This window comes from Penicillium concentricum, assembly GCF_028827145.1.
Source record: "Penicillium concentricum strain IBT 3081 chromosome Unknown utg000001l_segment0_segment0, whole genome shotgun sequence".
Classification (NCBI taxonomy): domain Eukaryota; kingdom Fungi; phylum Ascomycota; class Eurotiomycetes; order Eurotiales; family Aspergillaceae; genus Penicillium; species Penicillium concentricum.
Window position 1 is genome coordinate 8,077,977 of NW_026622754.1, and position 22,686 is coordinate 8,100,662.

The following is a 22,686-nucleotide window of genomic DNA, read 5'->3' on the forward strand; positions in this document are numbered from 1 at the left end:
TGAGGTACTCGAAAAGTAATTAAATAGCAAAATATCTAATGCAGAGACATTTCATTAATGCGTGGGTTGATTTAAGTTCCATGTAGTCATTTGAGCCATTACAGATGTTCTCTCAGTTGGCAAACTGTATCATCTGCTCGACACGCCGAGAATTGCAAAGGATTCGCTCATACTCCCCGATAGCAATAGCTCCCGCCGGGAAGACCATAATTGCCTCGACATACACCGGACGAGGGGGGACCGTAGAATGTCTCTGACTCGACCGACTCGCGTCGTCGGGAGTCGAATAGAATGAAGATGGTCGTGGCACCGTCTCCGATTCTCTGACATAGCCCACGACATTCAACCATGTTCCCACGCGCAGTTCTTCCGCGGTCAGGTCCTCAAGGAGGGCATTGATATCGACAGATACAGAGCTTGGAGCTATCTTGCTGCGTGGATAGTTGTGTTCCAGTATCAAATGGCCAGTGGTGATGGTATAATGTGTCACACTGTGCGTACACAAGAACGTAGATCATAGTTAGTATTGAAAGTCTTCGAATTTACACTATTTTGTTCTCTGCTCTGGGCCTGACGCACCAGCCAAGAAAGCGGATCTTCGAGTCCGCCTGTAGAGATGAGAGATCGGAGAGGAACACGCGAGTCGAGGGACGCGGCCCATTCATCTCTGCGCTAGTTGAAGAAGATGCCCAGCATTGTAAAAATGTGAAGATTGAAAGAAAAGAATAAAAGAGGCAGATTCAAATCTCACAAACATAAAGGTCTTGTCGGCGCACGTGACTAGCCTTACCGTGTATGTCATAGGCTCAGCGAGGGGAAAGTCGGGCTCTCTCCCTCCACTTTGCATTCATCCAGACATTATCCTTGGAAGCACTCTCGGCGAGTCGTGTGTTCTAAACATACTGGTCATTCGGAGCTTATTTTTCACACGCACTTCCCTTACTTCGCCTGTCAGCTCACTGACTTTAGCTGGAGCCTATCGCTCCACCTGACTTGCAGCAAAGAAAACAACCAATTTACTCACCACTCCTCACTCACTCCGGATTTTCAGCCGCTGCCTGGTCTCCTTTGGACATATTACCTGACCACCGGGGCTTATCCTGCTTATTTACGCTGTTCGGTTTCCAGTTACACAGACACCGATATCACGATGTGGTCTTGGTTTGGCGGGGCCGCCGCTGCTCAGAAACGGAAGGATGCGCCCAAGGACGCTATCCTACAGCTGCGCGCGCAGCTGACTCTGCTGCAAAAGCGCGAGAAGCATCTCGAGACCCAGATCTCAGAACAGGATACTATGGCGCGGAAGAACGTTAACACAGATAAGAATGGTATGGTTGCGGATCTTGCAGATTGTTGCAGAACATCTATTCAAGAGTTTCAGGTGGTGGCTAACTATCTGTCCCTCCTATTGTGTTGAATAGCCGCCAAAAATGCCCTCCGACGGAAAAAGGTCCACGAGAAGAATCTCGAGCAGACAACAGCTCAGATTATGCAACTCGAGCAGCAGGTATACTCCATCGAAGCCGCCAATATCAACCACGAGACCTTGTCTGCTATGAAGCAGGCCGGCGATGCTATGAAGAAGATCCACAATGGAATGAAGCTCGAGGATGTCGACAAGACGATGTACGTTACTGCGGGGCTCACCGAGTCCATCCCTATACTATTGCCTCTATCGTGGCTCTTGTTATATTACGCGATGGCCATATACTGATAATTCGCAGGGAGGAACTCCAAGATCAACATGCGCTCAGCACCGAGATCGGAAACGTCATTACCAGTTTCCCTATTGGCGAACAGCCCGACGAGGGAGAGCTCGATGAAGAATTGGAAAATTTGGAGCAGGAGGCCATGGATGCGAAGATGCTCCACACCGGCACTGTACCGGTGGGCAGTCAACTGGACCGGTTACCAGCTGTGGGGAATACGGCTCGTAAGAACAGAGTCCTATACACAGATATCACCTATATCGTTTACTAACTTGTCTATAGTCAAACACCCTGCCAAGGCAGAGGAAGACGACGACGAAGCAGAGCTGGAAAAGTTGCGCGCGGAAATGGCCATGTGACGGCCTCCTACTTCCAGCCACGCGACCAATGCAGCCTCATTTCTGTTGAGATCTTTCCCTTTTTCTCTTCCTTGTTCTTTGTTTTACCCTTGCATGCATGACCCGGCCGTTTTATCAAGCCATTTCCTCCCTTTGGCTCTCGCTGACGCCCCGCTTACTCTTCTTCATTACCTCCATCTCTCTTCCACGGTTCTTTCTACCATTCCCTCCATATGACCCGACCTTGCCCAGGTATTTCCGAGGTCTTACACTGATCTGTCTTTGTCTTCTGTGACTTTTTTTTGACGTTTCTACTCTCGACACCCTTTCTCAGGCCGACTCCATCGATCTCTTGGGTTCATGTTTATTTTTGCTTTTTTTTTTAAATGGAGTTTTAGATGACTTCGGTTGTTCTTTTATTTATTCGTGTAAGCTAAGCCATTAATTTTGAATTTTCAGCTTGGGATATCCCTGGTTATACATAGAAAAGTCCTCGGTACGTGCCTTCGTATGTTGTACATCGTCGAGTCTAGTCTGTGCTATTATCCCCATTCCTAGTGGAACTTCTATAGCTAAAAATGATCCTTCTAACCATGACGCCAAGAAAATATATCTGAAAAAAAGGCTTCCAAGAAATACATCGCAGGGTCATCTTACATATAACTTCCCCAATATCATATTGAGCTAGATAAATCAGATTATCTGAAGTCTTACGTAGTCAAGGACCTAGGCCACATATGGGGTTAACTATATACTGTTGTCCATTTATGGCTCGAGTTGTAGCTCATTAGTATACTGCGGCTAGAAGAGATAGATGAGATTACATGTTTTTTCGGGACTGTTTGTGGAAAGGAAGGGATTTACGACGAAAGTCCCGGAAAGAGTAGCATGCTGGTCCAAGGCAAACGACGTGGCCAGTCAAAAAGAGCATAAGTTCTTGTAGAAAAAAAGGTGGTTCATTATTATCTGAAAGTCCTTCACTCGAAGCCGTCAGGTAGACTCAGCTTCGAAGACCGAAAAAGAAAAAACCAGTTAATACATCATGGAGATAGGCAAAGATCTATCCAAGGCATATGCCGAGAAAGCGAAAGCAGACCCAGACCCAGAAGCAGAAAGAAAAAAAAAAAAAAACTCCAGCGGCTTTCGCCTGCCATGTCCAGCCACCCAGCCCATGCTAACCCATAAATTTCGCCGACACGCAAGAATCTCAAGAAAAAAGGAACCAACTTCAGGATTTACGGGTACCAGGCATAGCTCTTGGTTGGCTGAGTACGCTCGCCATCCTTGGTCTCGGTAGTCCACTTGGACTTCCATTCGACCTCCTGGGCCGCAGCGTCAATGAGAGCTTCCTTGCACTCGGGCGGAAGCAACTCGAGAATCTCTGGAGTCATAAACTCGGGATGCTCTGGGTTGGCGACGCTGACCAGGCCGTTGGGGCCAATATCGTGCACATCACCGTCAGGGCCCGGGATGCCCATGTTTGAATATGGCGGGGATTCGTAGACGATGTCCTGGATGACATAGCGGTCGTGGATATGAGCGGGAACAGGGGAAAAGGTAGTGGCGGAGTTTTCGGTAGAGGGTTCACCAGTGGCAGCCTCGTGCGCTTCTTGGGTTTCGTGGGAAGTCTGATTCTCATGGTCGGAAGGAGAGCCTCCGTTGGAGAGGTTCAACGAGTTCATGTTAGTCGTCAACTCGGTCGGGGCGGATGCTGGAGCTGGGGAAACGCGCTCCCAGCGGGCGTGGGTTGGCTGCATGATCTTCGGGTGCTGCATAATATTTGTGTGGACATCGTACACACCACCCAGATTTGCACGGCGCATTTCGGCTAGCTTTGAATTAAAGTTGCTATAATGGATTAGTTCACAGGTCCAATTTGGTTGCTCACTGCCAAATATAGACTCACCTTGCGGCACGGGCGTGCTCGAGCATCCAATTGTCATCAGTGACTGGCACACGGCGTTTTTTGGTATCAACTGGCTTTCCACCAGCAAGCGGGACCGCCGGCGTGTTTGTATGATAAACACTGCTTGCGCCGTGCCAGGCGACGTACTGGTTCCTATTGTAAGTTTCTCCAGGTCCGGGCAATCTGTCTTCCGGAACGGCCAGCTCGCCCTCCACATCGCCGCGCTCGCGAGCAGCAGCTTCGTCATAGTCGTCGATGATCTTCTTGCCGCCAACGATAATCTTTGCGCCGAACTCGCGGAACACTGATCGTGCGGTGACAACACCAATGGCTCGTCCCTTGTAAGAGTGGGGGATGAGATCACGTTCAATCAAATCACGCTTGGCGTCATCATCAATGATAATCTTGTACAGCATCTTGTGCTTCTGGAAGAACAAGTAGGAGTCACGGAAGCCAATACAGCGAGCCGGTTCAGTCGACAACATGTAGAGGCGGTCTCCGCGACCAAGGATCTTGAATGTACGGACTCGATACTCGCGTCCGCCTTGCAGGTGGCCATTCTCGTCGACCTTGGTAGCGCCAATTGGGTCGGGCGGAATCGACACTTCGTCGTTGATTACATCCATCATGTTTCCTTCCTTGTCGACGGGCACCTGGGTGAGATGGGAGGGGCCGCGGTTGCGTGCCCAACGTCCACCGCTAGCAGCAGGCCGGCCGCGGCGTCTCTTGACTGGAGTAGTGACTCGAAGTGGTTGCTCGCCGTCGGCCGGATCCCATTCAGGTCGAGGGTTCTTGGGTGGGCGACCAATGCGACGCTTGCCACGAGGCGGAAGTGATGGGCGGCCAGGTCCGTAGGAAGGTGTGTTGTCTGTGTCGGGAAGAATTGAGTCTTCTGCGGGGGTCGCAACACTCAATTTTTCCTCTGGTTTGGGCGTGGCAGGTGTTTCAGCAGCCTGAACTTCGGCGCCTTCGGCTTTAGATTCGGCTTCAGGTTCGCGTTCAGGTTCAGGTTGAGGTTCAGGCTCAGGTTCGCGTTCAAGTTCAGGTTGAACGTCAATTTCAACGTCGGGATCTTTCTCGGGGGAGTCTTCTGTTTCGGCTATAGGCGAGGAGGGTTGAGAGGAAGGGGCGTCGAGCATCTCTTCATCAGACCCATCTGGAATTGAAGGTACATTTTCTAAGCTGGTTAGTCGCAAACGCGTCTAAGGGGAGGGTGAAAGTCGATGCATAGTAGAAGAGACGGGTGCTTGGGGCAGGTGTGGGCCAATGTAGCGTTGGGATCAACTCACTTATCGACTTTGCAGCCGCCTGGGCGGCCGCCCTTAGCTTTCGTGGCATTTTGTCGATGGTTGGTCGATATGCTGGGGAAGCGCAAATGGGGAGGAATAGCTGTTTTGCGAAGGGCCGAGGTTTTTCCGGGGCGCTCTACAGGCTGCAAACGCGGCAAACAACCCAATAGTGCAAACAATGCAAACTGGTGGGCATATCTTGTATGATGTCATATTATCTTCCTTACTCCAACGGAGCATTTCGGGCTGCACATCTACTCGGCTGTTGATCGGCGAACATCCTGCTTCTGCCTTTTTTTTTTTTTCGATATTCGTTCTTTTCCAATACTAGACCCTCAACCGCCATTGCCGTCTCAAAATGCCCATATTAAATTGATATCATAGGTTGCCTGCCTAGGACAGCATCTCGGGCTTTGTGTTACCCCCCAGTTGGTCAGAGAGTGCGGGGATTCGATGCTCAAGATGAGTTCATCTATAGGATCTACATATTAACAAAGCCCCATAAATACTCACCGGTGTTTAGTACACCGTTCTCTCTCGAATCACATTGCCATTAGGTGTCAATTGCATCCAACATCGAGACTGCATCGAAACGCATAGGTTAATTCCTTGTGTAACCACTGACCTCATTTTCTCTTTGTGCAGCCAATCTCCAATATCACATGTGAGAGATAGCTCCTGACTCGAACCCCCCTAGGAGGCTTGAGCAAAACCGGATACCGGGTCAGTAGCAAAGTTGCTTGGGACCAAGGAGCACGTTTCAATCATGGTAGCGAGTCACCGCTTGGACCATTGTTCGTGGACAACAGATTGGCCTTACTAGCAGTATATCTCCTTTTTTCGACCAACTGTGGAAACCCAAATAGTTAATATAAGAACGCCGGGAATATACTTGTGATCATGTATAATTTCTGCTGGCAACGGGAAGCTTGAGAAACATGAGTAGAAATGTGCTTACTGTGTTGCACGGAGTACAAGCCCGCAGATCATATCCCAGTGCAGATGACCTACAAATTCAATCCGAACTCGGACTCGGTCTTGTGCATAACGGAATATGCACATTGAAATCATGCAGGTTTCGGCTGTACATCGATGTAGGTTATATACCTCGAAAGGCTGTCGAGATTCCCGAATCGAGTATGAACTGCACGAGCCCATAGTAAATGGAAACACATTTTAATGGTACAAGTCCAGGGTAATGAGATATAATCCTTGAATGCTCTGGATCTATATTTCCATAGCATATTATTCGTACATAAACTCAAGGTTGAGGAAGATGCCGATCACCTCTTTATCCCCACCTATTTGACGGCGTGGATACAAGCTGAGGGGTTAAACCGGAGATCGGCAATAGCTCTCTAGCGCTTTTCTTACAATTATATTGTACAGTCGCAGCAAGCTCCTGTGGCACGTACATCATTCACGCGGGTCTTAAATCCGCCGAGCCACATGTTAGCGCAGAGGGACCTCACGCCCGCGCCCCGATGACGCATGTGGAGGGCAGCCTTGAAGCACCCATGCGACCACAGCATATCTCATATTTCACCTGGTATGCAGATGCAAGGGGAGCTGAGAGCTAGACCCGGGCCATATTGAAAGCTGAAAGGCTGACACGATCTCGGGACCGAGACTCGATCTATAGGTTTCACAGTTCTATTTCATTTAAAGTGAGTTTCTAAAATTTATATAAAGTACTCCCTCAAGGTATATAGACGTAAACTATCCGAATATAAGAAACATGTACGGAGTACTCCGTACTCGGATGTCAGACGTGAGAAGTGGAGATAAAGATATGCGCGATAAGAGAGAAAAATAGCCAGAAGGGCTGAGAGTTCTCAGCCTCTTTTTTGAGGTATAGCCACATGTTGGAGCCTAATGTCATTCCACCTGAAAATACAATAATTTTAATTTCTTCACATTCTAGTAAAATTATAAGGGGAAAAGAAGAAATAGGTGCCCGGGCAATTCTCTTGATATCTAGGGCTATTGAAGATTCCAAGATTATTAGCCACTCATATTCCCCCACATGACGTTTATCTTTTTCTGATCTCTGATTTCTAATTTCTAATAATAATTTCTCATTTCTTAGGAAATAAGGAATAATACAATGTCCAGCCCTTTTTAGAAGGTCAGCTTCTATAAGAGTATATCTTATGTCTTCTATGATATAACCTTGGAATCTCCAGAGACTTAATAATACCCGAGAAACATCCATCCATGGACTATCAGTGACCTTTTTTTTTTTTTTTCTCAAAGTTTTTTTATCTTTCAAGTGGATTTTTTTTTCTATTACCGAAGAAATTCCCACTTCTAAATCTCAAAAAGAAATCTATCGTTTTTTTTCTCTCTCTCAAATAAAAACAGAATCATTTTCTTGTTGGGGAAAATCCAGGTTCAAATCCATCCCGCAAACTCCCTTAGCTCATCAAAAAATCCTTTTTCCAACTTTCCCTGGAAATTTCCCCCCCACTCTACTCTCCCCATTTTCCGATTTTATTGAATGGAAACACAATGGCTGCGCAGAGTGGACCCGTGTTGCACGGCGACGACATGAAGACAATGAAGTGAGTCAACTTCTTTTTTTTGAATTCCTTCCAGAAAGGCGGGGTTGGATAGGGAAAAAGAGGGTCCACGATCCCCTCACACCGCATTGCATTACAGTCTGTTCTTCTTAGGGGTTGAACCTGCATGAAACACCTTTCGAGGATGCCTTTCTTTCTATCCTTCATATCGGAGCTTGTCGGAATTTGCCTACAACCTTTGAATTGAAGATTTTATCGGACTCATTTGGCTAATCTTCCGTCTCAATAGCTCCGGACTGGAAGACGATACCCTAGATCAGATCAGGTCAAATGGTTCTACCCCTACGCCGACTGGAATCGCAACACCTGAACCTGATCCGGCCGACAAACGTCTGCCTTCCATTATGCACAACTACTTCCAGGTTGGTTCTCTCTCCGGTGATAAAGCGAGTCTACCGCGGTTATGGTCATGTCTGTCGAAACCCTCTGAGGACCTTCAATCAAATGCGCATACCCAACATTCCTCCGATTCCTCCGAGTCTTTTGTCATGATGGAGCAGGAAGATGGGTCTGATAAGATGGATGAACACCCCAGTCTGCCCACCCCTCCACACTCTTTGTTACAGCACGAGTCAGATGAGATGGAACTTGGGACGAGTCCAGGAGTGTCCTCTATCTTTACAACGCTGAAGAATTACCTCATTTCACCCACACAAACTCCCCCAGAAGACTCTCCTTCCCGCCGGCAAACCTCCCTCCCAGTATCCAGCGTCTCCGATGACCCCGTTCTTGCCACACACTTCTCTATTCCATCCCTACCTCCTGTTGCCTTTTCCTTGACTGAAGCTCCCCTCCTCGACCATGAGAAACCGCATGTCTTAGTATCTTCTGAGAACGTAGCCAAGCTAACTGAACACGCGCCCGATGGGTCGCGTCTTAAGAATACCCCACCTCTTACCCCCCGGGCCATGTCCAACGAGGTCCCAGCCGCCCAGGAAAAGGCCGCCACTTCGACCCCGCAAGAGAGCCCGCAAGAGACTCCACAGTCGGAGTCAAAGCCGGACATCGAAACCTCCACGGACGAGATCACCATGAAACTCGATGAAGCATTCCCATCCCAGTCCCAGCCTGAGACTGCGCCTACGCCTGCTGCAACATCAACATCCCCGGCTAACGGTGCGCCCACAGGCCCGATCAATGGCAAATTGTTTGTGAAGATCACGGATGGTCGAGGATTGCGGCCAAGTTTCGATCCGTATGTGGTGTGTGTATTCGAATGGAATGAGTACATCTCCAAAGGTGCTCGTGACGGCGAGGAGGAAAAGAAACGGCGCCAGCTGGAGTCAGATGCCGAGGAGGCTGCTGGTCGGCCTATGGCCATTCCTTTGAAGACCCGATCCAGCTCTCACAACAGTGCTGTTGAGGGTGATCACAAGGGGCGGACGCCCGTGACCGACCCGCACTGGAATCACGAGGCCACCTTGTATGTTACCCCAACCCAGCTCTTTAACTTGGATCACTCACTAACATGTTTTGTTAAGTGATGTTATGGGAGATCAGTCGGAACTTGATGTCACAGTGTATGACCGCAACAACCAAGAAGCTTTCTTAGGTCACGTACGCCTCTGCATCAACCTCAAGGAAGACCACAGCCGACTAGAAGGCTGGTTCCCCTTAGTCGCGCGCGGTGCCGGCGACAACCAAGTCTCTGGAGAAATTCACCTCGACATGAAGTTCGAAAAGACAGATCGAAAGCAGGTCGGACCGAATGACTTCCTCGTCCTCAAACTTATCGGCAAAGGAACTTTCGGTCAGGTCTATCAGGTCAAGAAGAAGGACACACAGCGTATCTATGCCATGAAGGTTCTCTCGAAGAAGGTCATCATTCAGAAGAAGGAGGTGATTCACACGCTCGGAGAGCGTAATATCCTAGTGCGCACCGCGATGACGGCGTCTCCGTTTATTGTTGGATTGAAGTTCTCCTTCCAAACTCCAACAGACCTATACCTGGTTACGGATTATATGTCGGGCGGCGAATTATTCTGGCACTTGCAGCGTGAGGGTCGGTTCCAGGAGGCTCGGGCGAAGTTCTACATTGCTGAGTTGATTCTGGCTCTGCAACATCTGCACGACCACGACATCGTATATCGGGATCTCAAACCGGAGAACATTCTGTTGGATGCCAACGGTCACATTGCGCTCTGCGATTTCGGTCTATCCAAGGCAAACCTGTCGCAAAACGACACCACCAATACCTTTTGTGGTACCACCGAATATCTAGCCCCGGAAGTATTGCTCGATGAGCAAGGTTATACAAAGATGGTCGACTTCTGGTCCCTGGGTGTTTTGGTCTTTGAGATGTGCTGTGGTTGGAGTCCGTTCTATGCCGAGGACACTCAGCAGATGTACAAGAATATCGCATTCGGTAAAGTCCGATTCCCCCGTGATGCGCTTAGCACCGAGGGAAGAAACTTCGTTAAGGGTTTGCTCAACCGAAATCCCAAGCATCGACTGGGCGCCAACGGCGATGCTAAGGAGCTCATGGCACACCCATTCTTCCACGACATCAACTGGGAGACACTGTGCCGCAAGCAAGTGATTCCTCCGTTCAAACCGCAGCTGCAGTCTGAAACCGACACATCGAACTTTGATCCCGAATTCACAAACGCCATGGACCTGAACAACTCGCTCAATCTCCGCGCCGCAAACCTCGCCAACGGCCTCATGCCAGCCTCTACGCCCTTGTCGCCCGGTATGCAAGCCAATTTCAAGGGATTTACGTTCGTGAATGAGAGCTCTATCGACCACCACCTTATGGACGAGAGCGACCATATGGAAGAAGACTCTATGCACGACAATCACTGGCAACGAGGCCACCGGTCGTGCAACTCGGGCGACCAGCGCATGGCAGGCGTCCAGAAGACGCATGACGGCACGGAACCCGGGATTTTCAACGTTGATGATACCTTTGACATGTGATTACGTTTTCTTTTTTTTCACCTATTGCATGATCATGGAGTCTCGATCTGGCATACATTGTTGTTTCTTGTCTTGTCTTGTACATGCCCTTGGATTGCATCACATCCAACCCGCAAATATGGGTTTCCATTTCCATTTGCCTTCGCCTTGTTTTCTGATTCCCGTTTTCTCACTCACGGTGGTGTTTCAGCAGAGTTTGCCCCCACTTCCTTTCCTTTATCCTTTCAGTCTGTTCCCTGTTCTGTCGAATGCAGTCGAGACGGCGATCATTCTCTGATCGTGGTCCTGATACCAATATTGAGCCTCGCTATTCGTCATGGTTAGGACTCTCTCGTTCCTTTCGTCAGCCAGTTCCCAGTCACATACCCCCTCCCCCGGGGTTTCGGTCAGTTTCTTCACGTCCCGTTTCTGAGGAAGCCCCGGGGGACTCTTGCGTGTTTGGTGGAGTTGGGTTTGGGTAATTTTCATTGTGCACCTTTATTGTCAGTCATCATGTTCTGGGGCGGTTAGTCAAAGCGAGCTCTCTTTGTCTTTGTCTTCTATCCTGTCTCCGGCGCAGTGTTGATAACTTTATTCTCTATCCTCTGGGATTGATGTCCTGAATTTTGATACCTGCTCTTTTCTCTTGGGTCTTTCCTCCGGTCTTCTCTCCTGCTTCTATATTTGCTTTCTCTCTTCGCGGAGTTTCCTGTTCCAACACAGTACGGTGGTAATTAGAGGGATCTTTCCTCGCGGGCTTTTCTTTTTTTTTTTGCATATCCAGGTTTGATTGAAGCTACCCAGATTCGAGGACAACCGAGTCGTAGCAGAAGGTTTCATTCCAGTTCCATTTTCATGGCGTTAAGACTGGCATCGGCATCTCACGGGGCTCGATCTGCATTTGCACCGGGGAGGACGGATGTGCTATTCTAGTCGAATATCAGACTCTTCCATTCAATCCATCCATTATTGCGGTGGAACCCTTTACTACTTCCGAGGCTCTCTTGACAATGCTTCCCGTACTCCGTAGCATGTCATTTACTGTCCTGTTTGGGTTCCTCTCGTCCGATGCTTTGTACCTCATCTTGGTACATAGAATAGGCACATGTTAACATGGGGACTGTCAACCAATGATGACCTAAACTCAGATTTGTGCGATTCCTCTCTTATCCCGTCATCTGCTGTCCACGCAGCCTTAAGCCTAGATCATGTTAGGCAGGACCGCCTTTCTCTTTTAAGAAAATTTCTCCTCGACAACCTCCGAGGGCGCTCCTTCTACATCTGTCACCTCCTTCTATTTTAGGCCTACACATCTAGATAGGAAGGCGCAACCCAACCCAGGAAATTTACTATAACCCCCCCCTCGGGGTTTCAGCTTCTCCCCAACTATCCATATCTAATCCAAAATGACCAATCCAAAACCAACAATCCTCCCTTCAGCCTACACGCAAACAACACCGCCAGAAACATTTTCAACCCCAAATCACGGCGATGTATCCTGGCACACCTTAATTTCATCCCCGCAAACCGAGTCCACAGACCTCTGCGCAGGAATAGCAACATGCCCGCCAGCGTCAGGCCATTTGTGCGCGCACCGCCACACACAAACTGAGATATATCATATCCTCGAGGGTGAGGGCGATGTGACCATCGACGGGGTTTCGAGTAGAGTGCGAGCTGGGGGTACGGTGTTCATTCCTTCAGATGCTGAGCATGGGATTGTTAATACCGGGACTGTGGACTTGAGGTGGTTTTACGTTTTTCCTACGGGGAGTTTTGGGGATGTCGTTTATCGGTTTACGGGGGATGAGGGGGAAGGGAAGGGGATGAAGAAGGCGAAGCTGTGAGGGCGAGAGGTTGTTTTATGGCAGATACTAAAGTACATAGAGTACTAAGGAAATTCAAGGGACACTATCTGGATCCCAACCACTACCCCCACGCAGATAAAATTCCATCTCCTTATCAGAGTCCGAAGTGTTCTCGTCCAACTTCTGCCCATCTAGGTAGTTCGCAATCATCTGCTCCGTCCAGGATGCCCTCTCACGCGCTCTGAATGGTAAAATCTTCCCATGGTGATTCACGGCTAGGAATAATACCCAGCCCTCCTCACATGCCTTGCGATCCGCGACCACAATCATCAGATCCTGCCATTTTTCCAGATCGGGTAGTGTTTCGTCTGATATATGAGGCCAGTGCCACTCACGACGTGATAAGCCTTCAAATGTATCCGGATAGTGCATAAGTGCCGTGATTAGATACGATGGTACAGAGCCTGGCGTTCCACGGGCGATTCCGTCCTCGAAATCAGGATTCGTATCTCCTTCAGGCGTGGTAATAATATCAGGACCGAATTCTTCCTTGCTCTCAAAGATACACTCTTCTTCTAGACATGAGTTCGTTACATTCGGATCGCCATCCTGCATCACCATAATGCGGAGCCGGCTGTATGCAACATCGGCAGCATCTTGGCTTGCCTTGTCATCTTTCTGTCCGTACCACGTCCGGATCCAGAAAACTCTCGATATTTGACCATCTAAGGCTCGCTCCTCTTCAGTCATGAGGTCTTGAGGTACATGTAGAGGGAATTCATCTGGGGGGTCGTCCCCTGCTGGGTATTTCTATTTCTCCATTAGTATTTCTACGGGCCTAAGAGAGGGGGCTAATGTTACATTGCGGCCGTGTTTGCCAAGCCGGAGCCAAGACTCAACAAGAACACGATGCTGTTGTTTCTTTGAAAAAGGAGAATTGGGATCCCATGTTGCCTGTTAATGATCGATTTTAGTAGTCTCTTTCTACGTTTGGCGGATGACCTACCATAACATGGTAGTCAAAAGGCAAAAAGCCAAATGGCACGATGTCAGTTTCATCTACCATTCTGTAGTTTTGTTCTTGATTTAGGGCATTTCTTTTCTTAGCCTCGGGAGTTTCAGGAAGAGGGGAGGGAAAGGAGTTGGAACAAAAACAAACAAGCGGGAAGACTAGACCTGGGGAACATGTGAAGGAACTTTTGTTTGCGTTAAAAGCAGCCACATCCAATTTTGCTTCTCTGAGCGCAGATGCCTCATATCTAGGCCATTGAAACTAGATCCATATCTCATCGTTTGGTTCATTTGATAGGATGAATGATGGTATCCATGGATGGTCGAGTTCTCATATCCCGCAGTCCTGTCCCTGGGGTCAGATGGCTTTTTGCAATTTAGTTTGTTTTAGTTTTAGCAAAACTCGACGTTTTTTTTTGTGATAGCTGGCGATCGGGAAGGACATTTCCAGGGACTTCCTCCTTTAGTACACTGATGGTGTTTTTGGTTCTCGTCTCAATTGAATGCAGGTACGTGGACAAGTGGACCTTCCAAATGGAATTTTAAGTCCTCAGGAACGCCCCCAAAGCGGCACTTTCAAGCCCTGGTCGTCGCATAACGAGATCCAATGGCGCAATTGGCCGCAGTACTGGAATTGGACCCTCAGTGCGTCTCCACCAGATCGTAATTTTAGTTGTGATTCTCTTCCACGTTTCGATCTGTTAGAGTGGATTGAGATGTACCTGAGAGTTCCGCTGGTGGCCCATATATATCATAGTATGTCAAGGGGAATGATGTGGACGGACTACTCTGTACTACGCGTTGAGTTTTTTTTTTTTTTTGCATGGAGTAGTCTATTCGCCGATCTCGCTAGATCTGGGAAAGTGTTGCTAGCCCTGGAGGGATCTTAGTCTACTCGAGTCATGTTTTTCTCGGTTTATTATTCAATAATTTAATAATAGGTACACTTTAGACTATATATTATACTGTAGGTTGTATTCGGAACGGAGAAGGTTGATATTGTCAATAGTGATACATATGTCGATCCTATGCCATGCAGTGACGCGCAGACGGAGTACTTTGTCCAAAGTCAAATGTAAGAAAAGCGTTCAGGGCTGAGCCGTCCAATTGCCTATTTCATTGGCCTGCAGGATGATATGCGCATGGGCCGTTTGGATATAAAAGGGGATATTATATACTATTTACTATAAACTGAAACAACTTACTGTACTAACAATCTAAATCAACTTAAAAGAGAGATAATAATATAACATCGTCAAAAAGCAAAGACAAAGAAAATGAAAAGGGGTAAAAACGACTATGATCCACTGGGGTTAAACCTAAATGGGTAATAGCGTGGTCAGGACGAACCCTTGACACTCGGATACATTTTGATATTCATCTTATATGGATGCATTGTAGGGATATTGGAGAATATATATGTACATATATAGATTCAAATACTACAAGTCTACAGGTTATTTGTATATACAAATACAACTACAATTCTCTATATATCCGGCGGATATAGCAAAAATTATAGGCAACCCCTGAACCGCCCCTTCCCGTCTCCGCTCTTCACTTATGCACGGCTTACAGTAAAGGTCCACGACCTTCAAATCATTCCTGATGTGGGGGAGATCGACTGCCATTGTCTTTTCTTTTTCCTTTCTCTCCCTTTTCCAAACGTGCTAGTTCTACATAGTTCTGGTCCTGTTTCCAGATATTCCTACTTCATATTCTTACTCTTTCTCTTCACCCTTTCTTGGATTGCTTAATACGCGTGTGACTTTATATGGAATCTGCTGATCGTCATATATTACGCCATTTTCCGATCTCCCTACATTCCCGAACCCCTCCACCCTATTGGGAAGTGTTTGCTTTTTTCTGTCTCGCGTTTGCTCCGATGCCAGAGCAATTTCACAATGAGTGTTGTCGCCACTAGAACGGAGACCCCTGCGGTATCTCACAATTCAATCCCTGAGAATCATGCCGACTATTCCGTACATTCAAATGCTTCCCGAACCTCCTCGATATCTTCCTACAGAACCAACTATAGCGCCTCAACCGCGCCTACCACATACTCCCCATCTTCCCCATCCTCATCTTACCGCCAATCCGACTCGGTCAATTCTTTCCCCAAGTTAGCGGAACCGATCCAACGCCGAGTACCACACGAGGTCTACAAAGTGATAATCCACCATTTAGAGGGGTTACACAAAGGGCAGCACCAGGCAGGATGTACCACGTGTTTTCAACGAGATTTACACGCCTTATCCTTGACCTGTCGGTCTTGGGAAAAGGCGGTTAGAGGTCCTCTGTGAGTTTTGAGTCCAGCCTCACCTGGATTAATTCAAGGGCAGAAAACCAGGATTGTTTGCTGACTGAACATGCTATACTAGATACCACAGTATACACATTGTCGGAAATGATTCCCCGGCCCAACTCAAGAAATATCGTTTGAAGAGAGGGAGTCGCCTGAAGCTCCTGAGACGGACTCTCCGTGAACGAAAGTTGCTGGCCAACCTTGTATACGAACTACGGGTACCTCAATTAGATTTGCTCTTTACCACGATGAAGCAAGGCACGCCGTGGCAGGAGTATCGAGACCTGGTAGCGTCCGTGGTCATGGTATGCCCAAATTTGGAGCGCCTGTTGGGCTTGTCCATCCCGTATCACCATGAATTCGATCGTCTGACCCATGCTTTGTCGACCCGCAAAAAGCTTAAAGAGCACACTTGGGTTTTGGGCGAGGCCGCACAAGCATCGGAACTGTCACCGCGCGACGACTCCTGTCCTGGGAGCCTTGGTCCCTCCCAAATGTTCGAGTTTCTGGATTACCACACCTCGTGGACAAGTCTGGAGACACTAATGCTTTATGGATTGAATGGAAATGGCGCGCTGGAGCCTAGTATCTCCCTACGTATGTTTAATCTTCTTCCCTCGTTGCGCAACCTTTGCATCACCTCCTTCAATAAAGACTCCTTCGACAATAGCACATTGATGTGTCTGCCGCCATTGGAGTCATTAAGGTTGGAGAACCTGGCCGGGGTTACAGACGCTGGTCTCTCGCAGTATACGACACGACCTGAATCACTCTCCCTCAAGACGCTCGTCTTGGTCGAGCAGAACATCGAGTCATTGCTAGTCATTTCCAAAATTCTCGCGTCACTACGACAGCTTGAACGGTTCAAGATAGTCCAGACCGAAAAGTGCCCAGCTTTGCCGAACGAGCATATGATCTTCCAGCCTATCCTGGCCTCATCGACTCTAAAATATCTCCATTGGGATGTGGCATGTCCAGATCCAGACACAGCCCTTACCCAACTTGATACCCTCCCTTTCCAGAAATCCACAAAACCCTCCAATACCCCCAACTATCACCTTGCCCAAAGCATCATCTCCGCTGGTTTCCCTCAATTGGAAGCTCTCCGTGCACCCTCCGACGTGGAGCCCCCAGGTGCGCTCCAGGCTGTCTGCCGGCCTATATTAAAGGGTCAAGCCTTACTCCGACCAGACCGGTACAGCTTGCCTCGCAGCTCCCACGGCTCCGTGAATACTCGACCGCTCGCTCTTCCAGCGGGGAACAACCTGACTTCGGCTCGAATCCGTGCCCAGACGTTCATCGACATGGCCGCCAAGGACACCGAGGCCGGCATGCGGGTTCTGATCCAGGATTACTCGGACGAGTATGTGCCGGACAACGCGCAGAATTCCCAATTCGAGGAAGAGCCCGACCAGGAAATGGACGACTACGGGATCTGGGCTGCCTGTGAGCGGTTCAAACACGAGGACAATGACCACAGAGGCCCCAAAACGGTCTACGAGTTCCGCATGCCAACCTTGATGGGCCGTACTGGTTTCCGGGATCCGGCAACAAATGCATCGATTCCTCACTTCGTCCTCCGTCCTGATATCACCGGCCAGGAGTTAGACGGTGGCTTGATTGGGTGGAAGCAACTGCTAGCCTCGAACCAGTCACTGTCATATGCTGCCGGAGTAGGCGTCAACTGCTTCGGTAGCGGAAGCCCTTCTATCCCACCTCCCGAGGAGCCCATGTCGCCTGCATCCACCATTTCCAGGTTTGGCTGGGGAAGCTTGAGTGGGCGGTCTGTGATGGGTACGTCGCCAACGACACCCACCACACCAATCACGCCTATAAGCAGTGTAATGGGCTCGGCCTTGCCTTGGGACAAGGATACCTGCACTGGAACCTGGAACCACAAAATGGGCCGGGACTGGTGGTTCCATATGGAGCGTGATCGTCCGAGCAACTCAGAACTCGTCGACGTTAAACAACTTTTCTAACCCATTCTTTCTACTCTCCGATCTTTCTTTTCTCTCCTTCTATTTCTTGCCTACATACCCTGCCATATACCCCACACTTGTTAGATTCTCTTTTTCTTATATCCTTTTCTGTTCATTTCTTCATCTCGTTTCGATCGTCCGATTCGCTGGTTCTTATCTCATTGTACAGGTTCATGAAACACGCTTCTGTGTCAGATGGACGGAGATGGCGTTGCATAATGATTTGATGTGCTTTGGCTCTTAGCCATTCGAATTATCTTTCATTGTTGTATCATTATTGGCGCTGCGGTGGAAGGTTAATGTGCAGTGTTCTTCTTTCTGTTTTATTTGAGTCTGCGTACTCTCTGTATCATATTTGTACAGCATTGGCCTCATAGTATATAATAACCGAACAGCATTTGACATGACTCATTATCCTTCTTATGTAAAGATAGTCCTACAGCCAGTCTACGGGTTGTAGTTATAGTTAGTTAGTCACTTGGACACCTGGACGATGTGGCACCTATCAACAGCGGTGCCTCGAGGCAGTATAGACGATGACTCATCCCGGGCTAAATCGGACCGATAAGCGAATGTCAACTGATAAGCATTGAATACAAAGAGCCCCTCGTTGAGAAAAAAATATCCCCCACCTTCGCTTTCATAATCGTTATCCGTCGCAATGGACCCCGCAAAGCCCGTCGACCTGCCTGAGAGGCCCAAGGAGGCCACCGAGCCTACGGCTCCACCCAAGAAGTCCAAGAGTCAGGAGAAGAAAGAGGCTGCAGCGGCCAAGAAGGCGGCAGCCAAGCTAGCAAATAAGGACCAGCCCAAACCAAAGGGAGAGGCAAAGGCACCCAAGGCCAAGGAGGCTCCTGCGCCCCGGGACCCTAACGCTATGTTCAAGGTCGGCTTCCTGCACGACGTGTACCAGGAAAAGCCCCTCTCCGAGACCGTCCCCAAGATCCGCACGCGATTCCCGCCCGAGCCCAACGGATACCTCCACATCGGCCACAGCAAGGCCATCGCAATCAACTTTGGATTTGCGAAGCACCACGGTGGTGAGTGCATCCTGCGCTTTGACGACACCAACCCAGAAGGCGAGGAGGAGCGATACTACAATGCCATCCGGGAGATTGTGACATGGCTCGGCTTCACACCTGTGCGTGAGACCAACGCCAGCGATAACTTCGACCGCCTTTACGAGCTCGCAGAGGACCTCATCAACCGTGATGGCGCATATGTCTGCCATTGCACCAAGTCCGAGATCAAGGCCCAGCGTGGTGAGATCGAGGGCGGCCAGCGCGGTGGAGAACGTTTCTCATGCAGCCACCGCACACGACCCATTGAGGAGTCCATGGCTGAATTCCGCGCCATGCGCGACGGAAAATACAAGGCTGGCGAGGCAGCACTGCGCATGAAGCAGGATATCACAGACCCGAACCCGCAGATGTGGGATCTGTTCGCCTGGCGCATCATGGGCACCGAGGACAGGCAGCACCACCTCACCGGCGGCAAGTGGAAGATTTACCCAACCTACGACTTCGCGCACTGCTTGTGCGATAGCATTGAGGAAATCTCGCACTCGCTGTGCACAACCGAATTCGAGCTCTCTCGCGTCTCGTACGAATGGCTCTGCAACAAGCTGGAGGTCTACTGCCCCAACCAGCGTGAGTACGGCCGTCTTAACATCACCGGCACAGTTCTGTCCAAGCGCAAGATCATCCAGCTCGTCAAGGAAGGCCATGTCCGCGACTGGGATGACCCACGCCTGTACACGCTCATCGCGCTGCGCCGTCGTGGCGTGCCCCCCGGCGCGATCCTTGCCTTCGTTAACGACCTCGGTGTAACAAAGAACACCACCAACGTCCAGGTCGCCAAATTCGAGCAGATCGTCCGCCAGTACCTTGAAACCACCGTCCCACGTCTGATGGTCGTCCTCGAGCCGCTGAAGGTCATCATCGACGATCTCCCAGAAGATCACCTCGAACTCCTCGACTGCCCCTTCTCCAAGGACCCAGCCTTCGGAACCCACAACATCCCCTTCACGAAGACAGTCTACATCGAGCGATCTGACTTCCGTGCCGTCGACTCGCCAGACTACTTCCGCCTCGCCCCAGGCAAAACAGTCGGCCTCCTCAAAGCCCCCTACCCTATCACGGCGACCTCCTTCGAAACAGACCCTGCCACCGGCGAGGTCACCTGCGTGCACGCCAAATACGAAAAGCCCGCCGAAGGCGAAGCCATCAAGAAACCCAAGTCCTTCATCCACTGGATCGGCGAGTCGGCCGCGCACAACAGCCCCATCCGCGCTGAGGTCCGTGCTTTCAACTCGCTCTTCAAGTCCGAGGATCCGTCTGCCCACCCGGCTGGTTTCCTCGCCGATATCAACCCGGACTCTGAGGAGATCTTCAAGGATGCTATGGTCGAGACTGGATTCCGGGATATCTCCCGCTCGGCGCCGTGGCCTAAGGAGGAAGGTGTTGCCGAGCCTGGTGAGAATAAGCACTCTATTCGCTTCCAGGGTATGCGTGTTGCGTACTTTGCTGTTGATCGCGAGTCTACTGATGAGAAGTTGGTGCTTAACCGCATTGTTACTCTTAAGGATACCCAGGGTAAGAATTAAGACTTAGAACTGTGGGTTTTCTGATCTGAATGCCTTTGCTTCTTTGTTCTTGACTCTTTAGCTTCTCTATTATATTTCCTTTCCTGTTCCTTTATATAAAACACATGGTGGAAGTTGTGTGGGTGTGTGTGATGAGCCACGGTTGTTGGTATGGATTTATGACCATTGCATCTTTGCGTGTCTTTTTATCTTTTTTCGGCTCTTGGAGATTCTCTAGGCTGTTGTGGTATCCACTATGCATAATTGATTCTAGTGACAGTTATTGATATACGCTACAATTCACAGTGCGTAAGTAGGACTTTTGAATCTGAATATCTATGATTACGAGTACAACTCCGCCATATAGACAGATGGGTACATTCGTCACAACGCAAATGATCAAACACAATTTACTTGGAAAATGTATAAAGAAAATCGTAATAAAAGGTCTACGCCATTCATGCATAACGAATTACCAGCTTCCATTCAAGCCGAGGGAGCATACATACACGAGATGACTCGAGACGTCAAAAAGAGGCAACAAAGCAGAGAAAAACGTGTATGGATCGGGACATAAAAAGCAAGACGGTCTACTCTAGACATAGATGCCCATGTTGGTATCCTTCTTCTTAGCCTGGACCTCGGCGATAGCATCGACGTAGTTCTCATGGCCGATCTTGCTCAACCCCTTCCGGAGTGCAATCATACCAGCCTCAACACAAACAGCCTTGAGCTGGGCACCACCGAACTCGTCCGTGCTGCGAGCCAACTCGGCCCAGTTAACACTGTCCTCAACGGACATCTTGCGCGAGTGGATCTGCAGGATGTTGGCGCGGGCTTCCTCGTTCGGCAGGGGGAACTCGATCTTTCGGTCCAGACGACCGGAACGCAGGAGGGCAGGATCCAGCACATCGACACGGTTAGTTGCCGCCAGGACTTTGATGCGGTCGTCCGAGGCAAAGCCGTCCAGTTGGTTCAGGAGTTCCAGCATGGTTCGCTGCACTTCGCGATCTCCGGATTTCTCTGAGTCGAAACGCTTGGTGCCCACGGCGTCCAGCTCGTCGATAAAGATGATAGAGGGCGCCTTCTCCTTGGCCAGGGCAAAGCAGTCGCGCACAAGCTTGGCACCGTCTCCGATGAACATCTGCACCAGTTGGGGTCCGGCGAGCTTGAGGAATGTGGCGTTCGTCTCGGCGGCACAGGCACGGGCCAGAAGCGTCTTACCGGTACCTGGGGGTCCGTACATCAAAGCACCTGCGGAAGAGAAATGAAGAGGTTAGCTTTGGAGTACAGGGGAAAGGGGAAAGTAACTCACCCTTAGGGGCCTTGATGCCGATTTTCTTAAAGCGCTCTGCCTCCTTCATAGGCCATACGATAGCTTCCACGATCTCTTCGATCTGCTTATCCAGACCACCAATATCTGTGTACTTCTCCGTGGGCTTCTCATCGACCTCCATTGCCTTGACGCGGTTGTCATACTCGGCAGGTAGTGTGTCCAGAATGAGATATGAGTCCTTGTTGACACCGATCAAGTCACCGGGCTTCAGCGTTTCGTGGTCAACAAGGCCAATGAGGGGAAGGAAGATCGTCTGGCGGGTGGAGGTCTTGATGACAGCGGATTTGCCTACGCGGGTGGCATCCAGGTCGATATTAGCCCCTTCCTCTGCTGCCTCTGCCTCCACATCAAGATCCAATAGCTCGACGACGTTTCCAACAAGGTATGGTAGTTGTCTAGATAGTCGCAGGTATAAATGTCAGTAGACTGTTGAAGGTAGAGTGTCTTTTCGCCGATCCGCAAGCCGGCCACCAAGCTCCGCGGGCTTGCAGAACAACGAATACGGGGATCGGTGAAAGCACACCTGTTGTTCTCAATCTTCTCTTGATTATCCTTCACCTTCTCCCTCATTGTGCTCTGCTCATGTGTCAAACGTTGGAACTCGCTTTTCATGATTCGCATCTCGTTCTCCAGCATCCGCCGTCGCGTAACGATGTCTGTCGTGCTTGAGTTCAAGATATCCTCGTCCAGCATCTCTTCTTCTTCGTCTTTTTTGTCGGCGTCTTGCATATCGGCATCGCCGTCGCCTTCGGGCTTCTTGCCATCGCCATCGTTCTGGTCTTGCTTCTTCTCTCTCTGCTCCTGCTCAAGGTCGTCGAGGTCCTCAAGAGTCGACATGGCGGAACCGAGAAATTGGGAATTATAGAATTAGATCAATAGAAATCTCGGGAATGAAAAGCCAGCAGGTCAATAGATTGGAAAAGGATGGGGGAGGATGA

General features: G+C 49.5%; 11 protein-coding genes across 11 annotated transcripts; 6 read left to right on the forward strand and 5 right to left on the reverse strand.

Annotated features, from left to right (window-relative positions):
- Positions 1 to 112: 112 nt before the first annotated feature.
- On the reverse strand, positions 113 to 694 carry N7517_003109 (nuclear telomere cap complex subunit Ten1; the record flags this gene model as incomplete). The annotated part of the gene is made up of 2 exons (XM_056720839.1): positions 580 to 694; positions 113 to 491 (listed from the first exon to the last, which is right to left on the reverse strand). Exons 1-2 carry the CDS (start codon positions 663 to 665, stop codon positions 113 to 115), a joined length of 465 nt encoding a protein of 154 aa, XP_056584974.1. The 5' UTR covers positions 666 to 694.
- A 456-nt stretch (positions 695 to 1,150) lies between these two features.
- N7517_003110 (ESCRT-III subunit protein SNF7) lies at positions 1,151 to 2,068 on the forward strand (the record flags this gene model as incomplete). Its single annotated transcript, XM_056720840.1, has 4 exons — positions 1,151 to 1,328; positions 1,422 to 1,626; positions 1,725 to 1,933; positions 1,992 to 2,068. The coding sequence occupies 4 exons, from the start codon at positions 1,151 to 1,153 to the stop codon at positions 2,066 to 2,068; spliced, it is 669 nt and encodes a 222-aa protein (XP_056584975.1).
- A 1,214-nt stretch (positions 2,069 to 3,282) lies between these two features.
- Positions 3,283 to 5,291, reverse strand: N7517_003111 (chromatin structure-remodeling complex subunit RSC7; the record flags this gene model as incomplete). Its single annotated transcript, XM_056720841.1, has 3 exons — positions 3,283 to 3,895; positions 3,954 to 5,130; positions 5,243 to 5,291. 3 exons carry the CDS (start codon positions 5,289 to 5,291, stop codon positions 3,283 to 3,285), a joined length of 1,839 nt encoding a protein of 612 aa, XP_056584976.1.
- Positions 5,292 to 7,753: 2,462 nt separating this feature from the next.
- schA (serine/threonine protein kinase SCH9) lies at positions 7,754 to 9,308 on the forward strand (the record flags this gene model as incomplete). Its single annotated transcript, XM_056720842.1, has 2 exons — positions 7,754 to 7,806; positions 8,054 to 9,308. The coding sequence occupies 2 exons, from the start codon at positions 7,754 to 7,756 to the stop codon at positions 9,306 to 9,308; spliced, it is 1,308 nt and encodes a 435-aa protein (XP_056584977.1).
- Positions 9,309 to 10,488: 1,180 nt separating this feature from the next.
- N7517_003113 (C2 calcium/lipid-binding domain CaLB) lies at positions 10,489 to 10,743 on the forward strand (the record flags this gene model as incomplete). The annotated part of the gene is made up of 1 exon (XM_056720843.1): positions 10,489 to 10,743. The coding sequence occupies one exon, from the start codon at positions 10,489 to 10,491 to the stop codon at positions 10,741 to 10,743; it is 255 nt and encodes an 84-aa protein (XP_056584978.1).
- Positions 10,744 to 10,959: 216 nt separating this feature from the next.
- Positions 10,960 to 11,211, reverse strand: N7517_003114 (uncharacterized protein; the record flags this gene model as incomplete). The annotated part of the gene is made up of 1 exon (XM_056720844.1): positions 10,960 to 11,211. One exon carries the CDS (start codon positions 11,209 to 11,211, stop codon positions 10,960 to 10,962), a length of 252 nt encoding a protein of 83 aa, XP_056584979.1.
- A 917-nt stretch (positions 11,212 to 12,128) lies between these two features.
- Positions 12,129 to 12,569, forward strand: N7517_003115 (cupin domain-containing protein; the record flags this gene model as incomplete). The annotated part of the gene is made up of 1 exon (XM_056720845.1): positions 12,129 to 12,569. The coding sequence occupies one exon, from the start codon at positions 12,129 to 12,131 to the stop codon at positions 12,567 to 12,569; it is 441 nt and encodes a 146-aa protein (XP_056584980.1).
- Positions 12,570 to 12,623: 54 nt separating this feature from the next.
- On the reverse strand, positions 12,624 to 13,596 carry N7517_003116 (uncharacterized protein; the record flags this gene model as incomplete). Its single annotated transcript, XM_056720846.1, has 3 exons — positions 12,624 to 13,340; positions 13,392 to 13,484; positions 13,537 to 13,596. 3 exons carry the CDS (start codon positions 13,594 to 13,596, stop codon positions 12,624 to 12,626), a joined length of 870 nt encoding a protein of 289 aa, XP_056584981.1.
- A 1,849-nt stretch (positions 13,597 to 15,445) lies between these two features.
- N7517_003117 (uncharacterized protein) lies at positions 15,446 to 17,828 on the forward strand (the record flags this gene model as incomplete). The annotated part of the gene is made up of 2 exons (XM_056720847.1): positions 15,446 to 15,840; positions 15,932 to 17,828. The coding sequence occupies 2 exons, from the start codon at positions 15,446 to 15,448 to the stop codon at positions 17,826 to 17,828; spliced, it is 2,292 nt and encodes a 763-aa protein (XP_056584982.1).
- A 661-nt stretch (positions 17,829 to 18,489) lies between these two features.
- On the forward strand, positions 18,490 to 20,433 carry N7517_003118 (glutamine--tRNA ligase; the record flags this gene model as incomplete). The annotated part of the gene is made up of 1 exon (XM_056720848.1): positions 18,490 to 20,433. One exon carries the CDS (start codon positions 18,490 to 18,492, stop codon positions 20,431 to 20,433), a length of 1,944 nt encoding a protein of 647 aa, XP_056584983.1.
- Positions 20,434 to 21,007: 574 nt separating this feature from the next.
- N7517_003119 (proteasome regulatory particle base subunit RPT5) lies at positions 21,008 to 22,585 on the reverse strand (the record flags this gene model as incomplete). Its single annotated transcript, XM_056720849.1, has 3 exons — positions 21,008 to 21,666; positions 21,728 to 22,143; positions 22,272 to 22,585. 3 exons carry the CDS (start codon positions 22,583 to 22,585, stop codon positions 21,008 to 21,010), a joined length of 1,389 nt encoding a protein of 462 aa, XP_056584984.1.
- Positions 22,586 to 22,686: the final 101 nt, after the last annotated feature.